The sequence below is a fragment of the Corticium candelabrum genome, chromosome 11 (assembly GCF_963422355.1).
Source record: "Corticium candelabrum chromosome 11, ooCorCand1.1, whole genome shotgun sequence".
Lineage (NCBI taxonomy): Eukaryota > Metazoa > Porifera > Homoscleromorpha > Homosclerophorida > Plakinidae > Corticium > Corticium candelabrum.
This window is the reverse complement of record NC_085095.1, coordinates 8,186,819-8,197,033: the sequence shown is the minus strand read 5'-3', so window position 1 is coordinate 8,197,033 and position 10,215 is coordinate 8,186,819. Positions and strand designations below refer to the sequence as shown.

The following is a 10,215-nucleotide window of genomic DNA, read 5'->3' as shown; positions in this document are numbered from 1 at the left end:
CAAAGATCTGTTGGTTCTAGGTTTTGGTGCGAGACATGACCCACATCTAGATCTTGTAAAAACATGAAACGCGAAATCTAATTATATGTAATGTTTGCATTTCTAAAATTGTCTTGTTTCCGGGCGACGCCGACTTGTAAACAAAAACAACTGCACTCAATATAGTTTGTGCAGAAAATTGACGCTGCATACACGGTATATATCAGCAACCATCCCCGCATTAATATATCGAGCTGTTAAACTCCGAATAATAAATTCTTACATCAATCCAAACCATTTCTACTTTAGTCTATAGTCATAAGTTAGACATATAAATTTCTTCACTACAGAGAAAAATGAAGCATTTTGCTAAACAGATATTGTCGTCAAAAAGCTACGCTTAGACCTAAAAGTTCTCATAATGATGAACAAATGCAGGACCTTGAACTTCATTAAGATCAGCACAAGCAGATACTACGCTTTGTGTCATGGGTGGAGGACCACAAGAGAAGACACCAATCTTCTTGACAATCCTGTGAAGACTCTTTATTTCTGCAAGAAATTGTGTAAATTCTGGCCGACCAAAATGAGTGACAGCACGAAGACCAGTAAACAGACTTCGATTGCATACACGTTGAAAGTGACGTTCACAGATGTACTAAGCAAGAAAACAGGTCATAGACACTCCACAATGCAAAGTACACAAGTAATATTTCATTGTATTAAGTACACTGTACAATTAAATTTAATTAACATCTTCCATGCATGGTCTGTGTACATGCTGACCCCATACATATATGCCTGACAGACTTGTCTGCATGCTCTGTACATGGCCTCTGTACACACGTACATGTGCCCTCTAAATTGACTCCTATAGCTATCTCATTTGTTATCTATCACTTTACTGCCCCAAACACTCACCAGCATTGTTGTTCTCAAATCAAATTTATTGTAGAATTGAGTGATGAAAAGGTGGACGTCAACTAAGTGTTTATTGTCCATCTCTTCCACTTCCCTGATAATATCAGTAAACCATTCAAACTGCCGCTGAGTTCGCGTCACCCACAAGAAGTACACCTACCAATGTACAAAACTAAATATAATATCAAACTTTTATTTACAAGAATAAAATTATTTAAATTATTTATGGCTGTCTAGTACTCTGTACAATTATTCTACATTTACATTAGTAACCACTAACAATTCAATTTTCTAAAAATTAGATTATCCATTTTATTTCATAGTGTACTTCTTTGTAGCACTATACTTTCTTCCCCAACTACTCACCCTTGCTACTAATTTCATTTACCACCATTTCTTAACACATTATGTATTCTAGATCTGCTTCTAATTAAGCCTCCACATACTGTTATCTAATATGACTAACTCGTTCACATTTGAGAGGTGTGTTCATAGATGTTTTCTTCACTATATCTTTGAGAATGGATGCAAACGGTGTCACTCCAATGCCACCTCCTACCATAACAGCGACTTGATATTTATACCAGTCTTGATGGCCCTCACCAAACGGTCCATCAACAACAACTTTTGGATAAGACCTCTCAGTCAAGTTGGCAGGATTATAAATTTGTCGAATGTTATAAGTCCAAGGTCCAACAGCACGAATGTGAACACTCAATGTATCTTCGTGAGGTGCAGACGTGAGCGTAAATGGATGAAATTGCCGTCGTCCGTTAGCAACACAAGCCATCTGTACCCACTGTCCTGACTTATACTCAAAGTGGTCTGGTTTCTTGAACTTCAAGTGTGTCACATCTGATGGGAGAAGCTCAGCTTTGATAACTGATAACTTAGAGTGAGTTCGCCTGATGCTGATTAGACGGTCAATTACAAAGAGGCAGAGAGGTCCTGCAAAGTAAAGATAGAAGATGGGATCTTGGACCAAGCGACCGCAGCCATGAAGCACCATAAGAATGTAAAAAACAATGTAGAGCTGGTGTGTAAGCCAGAAAGCATTAAATGTGTAGCGTCGAGCAAATGGAGTAGAAAAAACAAAAATAACAGCAGTCACAAGCAGCAGCAACACAGCTGTCACACCTGCAAAGCACAAAGTTCCTTAGTCGCAATCAATCATGTTATAACGCTTATGAATTAACGATCAACATCCATTTATCTTGCTACCCAATGTACCCTTCATCCACATATCTCATCATGCACATGCATCATGCAGCTGCAATGTATATCTGTCTGTCAGTATGCTACATACTTTAATTAAACCTAAAACAATTCATTATTTCCTTAAAACAGTTGACTGTATTCACACTAATGGTGACAAAGTTTGGGTCAAAGGGTCTGCTTGGTACACACCACATAGACCAAAATTTTTCTTAATTAATAAAAGAAATGCCCTAGTCACTCTTACATTTACAAATCACAGTTTCCAATTTTACAGTTCTTCCTAGCTGACTCGTCTGTCATTTGCCATCCTTCTATGTCTAATGGTTTTGCCTGTCTGTGCATTCAGATGTTTGCCAGTCTCTCTGTACATCTGTCTGCCCATTTTGTTTCTGACTGGCTTTTACCACGTACAGCATCCATTCTCATAGTCGTATGTTTGCAACTATAGTGCAGAGCCACTCTACACAATGCATAATGATATTAATCCTATCTATATACCTGTAACAGTGTTAAACAGCCAATAGTGAAATTTTGGTAGCTCATCGGACAAGTGATAAACTTCACGAAACAAACACGTCAGATCATTTGCCGGTTGTGTAGAAATGTGGTAGAAATTAAGAGCATGTCCCAGCACATGTACCACAGTGAAGATCAATGCTGTCAGTGCAAAGCACTTGTGAAAGCCATGGAATGAGTCAAATGGAATATACTGATTGAGGGAAGTCTCTCGCAGCCAAGTAATGAAGTTGTGACACTTTGTAACAACCAGTGATGAGTAAGTAAACATCATTGCAGAAGCAGCGCCTCGTGTGACTGAAACACCATACCCAGCAATACGACGCAACCCTGCATGTTCTCGTTCAAAAGAAAAATCTACAACAAACAAATTTCTTGATACAAAAATTAGAGAAACACAGAAAAAGCCTTACAGTATGCTCTCTCAGCAAATATCGCCAACACAATGAGATGGTATAAAACAAGAAAGAAGATCTGTCGTTTGTAGTTCTCAATAACTGCAAGTGAGCCATAAAATTTACGATCAAGCCAAGAACTTGCTGGTTCCACTGACATTAATGAGCTCTTCTGCAGTGTCTCAACATGTTGAGATGTTGGAGCATGAAAACTGGATGGAGGATGTGCATCTAATGGACTGAAGTATGCACGTGCAACGTTTAGCTTGTAGCGATAAACCTTACTGGATTTGTGTGGATTTGCATGTTTTTCGTCATTCTCCGCAAGATCAAGGTGCAGACGTTCTCCACTTCCATGTTGCTCACATGATCTGCCACAGGTTGCATCTGCAGAAATACTTGTTTCTTTGGTTGTACAAATGTCAGGAAGACTATTGCTGTCTTTCGAATAAGCTTTTTCTTCTGCCAAACTGTATTTCTCTGGACGTGGTCCAAGCTCTGACTGGGTATGCCTCAGTTTCCTTGCATTAAAAGGTAACAATGATGTTGTCAAACTTCTTTTTTTTCTCTTGGCAAGAGGTGAGGTGTGGTGTCCTTGTACCTGCATATTAAGATTAAGATCAGCAAGTGCATCCTTGTGACCATGCAGAAGTTCACGAAAATCATCAAATGCAAGATGATCTTTCTGATGAAGACCAGCAGATGTAAACATTGAGTCACATAGCTGGTTGAGACTGTTTGTATCAATGGTTGCATTGACCATCTCCATCATAGCAACAAACATCTCCTTAAATGAGTTTCGGTCAAGATATCCGCAGTGTTGTATGTCATACAAATCAAACATAAGATGAAGCTTTGCATCTGCTGTTCCATGTGTAAACACAACAATCAAATTGAAAAACTCCCTAAATGTCACTGCACCATCACCATCAGCATCTGCAAGTCGAAACATCTGGTCAACAAATAGGGAATCAGACTTCAGAGATAAAGACTCTGCAAACTCATCTTTTGTCAACTGACAATCCAGGACCCTTTGTTTTAATTTTGCATCATCTACCTTTCCTTGCTGCTCATCTGATGCATGCTCAAACACCTCACGAAGAAACTCTGCCACCAGCTTTTGACGTCTTCTCTTTGTAATTGCTTTATTTAACAAATCTTTACTGTGCATTTCCTCAACATTCACTTGAGCACCAACTTCCTCCATTTGCCTCTTCAAATGACGAGAGAAAAAATCCCGACCTTCCTTAGTTGAGTATCGCATGATAAAATCATGCGTGCGAGGAACACGTAGAAGCAGTAGTGTTGGGTCATCAACAGCATTCTGTAACGTCAACTGTTTAAACTTCAAGTTTATTGATCTCAGTTTCTGACTGTTGTCATCTGTGATCAAAATTTCTTGATATGGTTGTGTGCGAATGAAAATAAGAACAGGGCGATCTCCTTGTTCTGATTTCAATTCAAGAACTCTTATAGTCTGTACACCATGCACAATTTCATCACTAACAGATGCTGGACAAGACGAAGTCTTAGCATTCTTCACATTGCGTGAAATCATAGTCTTTCGTCTCCTTGCCAATGTGTACATCAACACAAACAGACTTACAATAAACAGACCAGTCAACACAAAGACAACTGTGTATGACACTTCACTGCCTGTAAAATAATCAAATGTCTGCCATTCTGTGCAGTTTTCCATGTCTTTTGCCTCCAAAGGCTTAAAGACACATTTCGTCTGCTCATCAACAATAAACACATTGTCTTGAATGTCATCAACAGAAATGTTTGTATTTTCCACAATAATATGCTTCAGTGTTGTTGCATGAATTGTTGCAATTTCCTCATCAGTAAACAAGTCGTTGTCACGATTTTCAAACCAAAACCAATCTCCATCACGGATACGAATAAACTGATCTTTGATGATGTGTTGAAAAAGCTCCCCTGGTCCTTGAGTTGTTGTTTCCAACAAGCCACCAGGCCAAACATCTAACTTGCTAATGTCATCACCATACACAATTCGAGCTTTCTCAATAGCCTAAAACGATAATAGCCATGAATTCAGATCAGATAATAACATGCACATCTGTATATACAGTCAGTTACTTACAATTTGCATAAACTGACGAGCTTCATTGTGAAGCGATTCATTGTTGATTTTCAGCCATGATGCAATTTTTGGAAGTCCATATGCTGAACGAATTGTGTTATAGTCAGGCAGACCATGATCACGACCTCTTTGAATGTTTAATGCCATCAAGTCTCGGCGAGAAAACTCCAAAGGACCAAACACCTAAAAAACAACAAACTCATCACAGGAATCTACCAGCAAGATCGTAAATAAAGCAAAGTATAAACTTGCAAGAACAGTACAAATACATTTTTTCCTGACTCTATAGCTACCTTTCCATGAAGATCTTCAGTAACTATGTTGTCTTCTCTTTCTGTTACTTGACTAGCCATTCCCATCAAGAGTGGATCAATGTCAGTTTCTTGAACAGCATCTTGAGGGTTCCAGTATGAATTACATGTCCGAACACCTTTGTATCCAGCTGCTCCTGTTGCTGATGTTGTGTTTATGATCTTACAGTTCTTATCTCGTCGAATGACACCTGGTGGCACAAGAGTATGACCAAATCTCATAGCAGCAGACTGGAACTCATGAGTAATGCCCGGGTGAACTGATGATTTATAATTGTCATAGCTTTCGATAGGAATTCCAAGAAACTCAGGCAGCCATTCATACAGCACAATTCTCTAACAACAAACCAAAGTGCTAAAGTGTGTGCATATAACAACCCAATTCGTAATAAAAGTTTTCTACCTATTCAAATAATTGTGACATTACATGCTCTTTCTAACAAACCAAAACTGCTGATTATTGTACTAGGAAAAGCAAGCAATTAATCATGCAGCTTCCTCACTGACAATGCTTCTACCCTTTAATAACAAGCCACCACTAGAGAAAACGGCAATTTGTGTGACAACAAAGCTGCTTTGTGATCAGAAGTATCTCAAACAATCATGGTACATGTGTCCAATTGACTGTGCATACTTAATTGACACACCAAAAGGGTAGTCCTTGTGCAACTGATACTACTGGGCATGATAAACTAATTACAAAGCCACAACCAGAATCAAACCAATCAGTCTCTTCCTGATTAAATAACAAGATGTGTGCATGCGTGTGCATGCGTGTGTGTGTGTGTGTGCGTGCGCGCGTGTGTGTGTGTGTGTATGTGAGTGAGTGTGTGTGTGTGTGTGTGTGTGTGTGTGTGTGTGTGTGTGTGTGTGTGTGTGTGTGTGTGTGTGTGTGTGTGTGTGTGTGTGTCAAGTCCAGTAAAAATAATTGCCTTAAAACAGCTACAATAATTAAAATACGGAATTCTAGAGGATTTGCAACTAAACAGCATCTATTTGATACAGTCAGTTATAGAATAGAAAAGTTCATCAAGGATTCACAGAATACCATGTTGTCCCAAACCATTGCAAAAGCCAAATAATTTATGGTGTACACCATAAAGACATACAATACAGTACATGTAGTTCTGGTACAGTCACGTACAACTCCAGAAAGTGCAATGTTCATCTAGTAGACAAGCCTTAATTGCAGCTGTGTCTGTCTGCTTGATGATTCTAATTGGCTTCGATCATCTAAATCTAGCTCTTAGTAGTATTGGCCACCCAGCTCCACCCTCTACATGATGTGGTCATGCTGTGTCACTGCAACATGCTGTATCCTAATTGTATAACATAACATATCAACAGATATACATCAGTCACCTGGTGTTCAGCAATAGTCCATTGCCTAGCACGATTAAATATTTTCTCATCAGTCCAATTTGTATGAACCTTAGCCAGTCGCTTTGCATGTCGATTATGTTCTCGAAACCATAACACACCAAATGTTAGCATGAATGGATTCTCGTTGCCCCTTGGATTCCCAAGAGCTATATAAGATACATGCACATAGTAACAGTTAACAACACACTCAAGTACAAACAACTAGTTTAGTTCACCATTAAATCGTTCAGCACTCTTTAGAATGTGATCTCGAGGTGGTGGAGGATTAACTATTGGGAGCCCAATTTTATTTTTTCTTGGAAACTTGCAGTCAGGATCCTCACAAGCAAGACTGCCATTTTCAAAGCTCCGCAGTGCATCAGCCCATGCTTTAGTTGTGCCATAGAAAAGACCACCATCAATCCATGGAGTAATCTCATTCAGCTATAAAGACACAAAGAATAAACACACTGGCCATCATTCTTACATCAATATTTTTCAATCCAGATTCACAACAAAACAGTAGGTGAGGTAACTCGTTTTTCAAAATGATTGAGAAATCGTAAAAGTTAGCAACACTGTCACTATATATATATATATATATATATATATATATATATATATATATATCAGTCCTGACATGAAATACAGAACAGAGATAGACAACCATAGCGCCAGCTGGTTTAAATACTACAAACCAAATGTGCTTATCATTTAATGTTACGAATAACATCTAAGTTAAATAAGTAACGGGATTATAAAATTTCCTAAATTCAGATTGAAAAACACAGCAAATACTGATGCCACCTTAAAAGATAATACATTTACAGACTTTACCTGCTCTCTGGGAACATTGGGAGAATAGCCAGTTGTCATGTCATACCTAGTCCGCAAGAATGGCATCTCTTTAACCCCCTGGTTATGAAGATGATGATTCTTGGGAAGAGGAATGTTTTCATATTCCGGAGGACAACCTGGACGTTGAGCATCTAAAACCTCTTCTACAACTTGCTGACCTACAAAGCATATACGAAGGTATAGTCCAAACCTTGATCATGCATGAGTAAGTGTATGGGCACTCCCACTGCATTACATCATTATGCACTTTGAACTGATCAGGAAAACTACACTGACTCCCTAACTGCACTTAATTAACTAAAGTTCCAGTTTTGTGCAACAAAGAATATAACAACTTTTGAGCTGATCAGGAAAATTACAATGCATCTATAAATACTAACTGCAGTTAATTAACTAAAGTTCCAGGTTTGTGCAGCAAAAATATAACATCTTTTACACGCTCAATTCAAAGCAGGTAGAAACGCCAAGTACTATAGACACTAGTAAATGCAGATCAATCCGGTTGGAGATTCCCATTTAATTCATCACTGACTCTGCCTGCATGAAAGTCTTCCCAATGACTACATAATACATTTAGGTCTTCAAGGTTCGAATTCACATATCAATTTTTTTACTTCACAGAAAACATATTGCAAATTGCAGAATTTCCCGTGAATGTGTTATAGTTGCCATGCCAAACTTATATCAGTGTTCTCGCCAGTACCATCAGTACCATCATCTTGATGGTTGGGAGAAGGAAGGGAAGTTTGAAGAGGGGAAACCAGCATTTATTGACGGTTGGGAACAGAATTGGAAAGCCTTAGCATAGCATAGTGTGGCATCACAGATCTAAAGACATTAGTGGTCTTGATGGTCCCAGAGTTGCTACAGAACGCGTACAATACATATTCTCATGTCAGACATCTGGTAATCTTAGGGAGTGCATGATCTCCTTGTTTGAGGTAAATTCCTGTTACCTTTCCCACACAAAGTGCTAATAAGTGATTGTTGTTGCAGCAGGTATTCTACTATATATAATTACTGTTTACCTTCAATTTCATGTTTTGCATCCCTTCAAGATCTGAGTAGCAACTTTATTGAATAGCCTACCAGTCATGCATGCAGTAACTTCAAGACTTACATAGAGTCTTCTGACATTTTTGTTACAGTTAACAAACCACACTTTTAAAATTGTAGTTTACGTCTATTGTATTTGTCTTATCTATGGAACGTAGGATATCTACATACAACAATATACTACTGCTGCTACTACTACATGCATCTGACTTTCGTACAACTAGGGAACAGATAAAGTCATTTGATGATGTCATTCCCAAATATGTCAACATCAAAAAATTTGATGGCGTCATTAAGCCTCTCCACACTAGACCAGAATGAATCACGCGATTTGATAGAGATCAGATCCAAGGATCGAAACCACCTGGTGATGTGGATCCAATTTATCGGTTGTGATCAAGTTGCCAGTGGCCCTTTACTAATTGACGTCATTATATTAATGACCTTATATTGACGGTTGGCAAAAAACATTGGCTAGAACGCTGTTATAGGACTGCTAGACAGTAAGACTACACTCTATAGTACGTGGCTCTATACCATACTTACCAAAAAAAGTTAGCATAACTGTTCTTCCTCTGTGTGAGGGATGACCAGTGTCCCCTTCAAACACTTTTTCACTAATCTCGAAAGGGTTTGGTCTCTCCTTGCCAGCCATCTCATACACGCCATCTCCATACGCAGAAATAGATTTCCGGGTTAGTGGGGTATCTACAGCAGGAAGTGAGAAAGAGCAAATATAAAATTACTGCAAACACACAGCTATGCACATCCACCACACAAATAATTAACCTGCAGCACCCCAGTCAGGATGCGCTAAATTGTTATACCAGCCATCATAACTTTCCACATCCCATTCACGTTCATCGTTTGAGTCATCGTCTGTGTATGTCATGGCTGGTATTTCTGACACTTGTGATAATTCCCTAGCTCCCGGCGTTGTGGGACTGTCTGGTAATTGTGACCTCTGCCCACGTAGTGTGGAATCGGCCTCAGCTGTAGATGTGTACGGCAGTGTGGGCCGAACTTGATTAAAGTCAACAGTACTAGCTGGCAATGTCTGCAGAGAGCGCGCTGAATCTCCGCCAGACGAGTTAGGCTGATCCACACATTTGACGTCCGCGAGATCAACACTCCAACCCTTTTGTAGACATCGAACTGTTTGATTGTGAAGAAACTGTTCTGGTCCATGCAGAACGCGATTCTTCTTGCAATAGAATGTCACTTCAGCTCCAGTGCAAAAGTAGTTTTTGACCTGCTCTCCTGCTACAATGAGAGGTCTCACTCCTGTTGGCTTCCTACAACCCGGATTCGAACACGATTCTATAATGAAGAAAATAGCAACCACATCGATGCTACAATATTATTGCTACGTCAAAAAGCGTAGACGCACAAACTTACGATTAGTTTCAACAACACAAACTAGCAGTACGAAACACAAGAAGACAACCATGTCGTCGTCTAGTCACGCTGTACAGTACTGCGTAATAAGTCG

At 39.2% G+C, this 10,215-nt stretch overlaps 1 protein-coding gene across 1 annotated transcript; it reads right to left on the bottom strand.

Moving 5' to 3' along the window:
* Nucleotides 1-198: 198 nt before the first annotated feature.
* Nucleotides 199-10,209, bottom strand: LOC134186283 (dual oxidase 1-like). Its single transcript, XM_062654207.1, has 13 exons — nucleotides 10,122-10,209; nucleotides 9,513-10,043; nucleotides 9,270-9,431; nucleotides 7,647-7,825; nucleotides 7,046-7,253; nucleotides 6,810-6,976; nucleotides 5,430-5,783; nucleotides 5,137-5,319; nucleotides 3,048-5,064; nucleotides 2,617-2,991; nucleotides 1,367-2,037; nucleotides 901-1,056; nucleotides 199-637 (listed from the first exon to the last, which is right to left on the bottom strand). Exons 1-13 carry the CDS (start codon nucleotides 10,171-10,173, stop codon nucleotides 386-388), a joined length of 5,307 nt encoding a protein of 1,768 aa, XP_062510191.1. The 5' UTR covers nucleotides 10,174-10,209; the 3' UTR covers nucleotides 199-385.
* Nucleotides 10,210-10,215: the final 6 nt, after the last annotated feature.

Excerpts from the sequence above, each read along its gene's own strand:
- LOC134186283 (XM_062654207.1), bottom strand. The coding sequence starts at position 10,173 with ATGGTTGTCTTCTTGTGTTTCGTACTGCTAGTTTGTGTTGTTGAAACT. Across the intron at positions 7,254-7,646 it reads CCAATGTTCCCAGAGAGCAG|CTGAATGAGATTACTCCATG; the intron begins GTAAAGTCTGTA and ends GTGTCTTTATAG. Across the intron at positions 638-900 it reads ATTTGAGAACAACAATGCTG|TACATCTGTGAACGTCACTT; the intron begins GTGAGTGTTTGG and ends TTTCTTGCTTAG.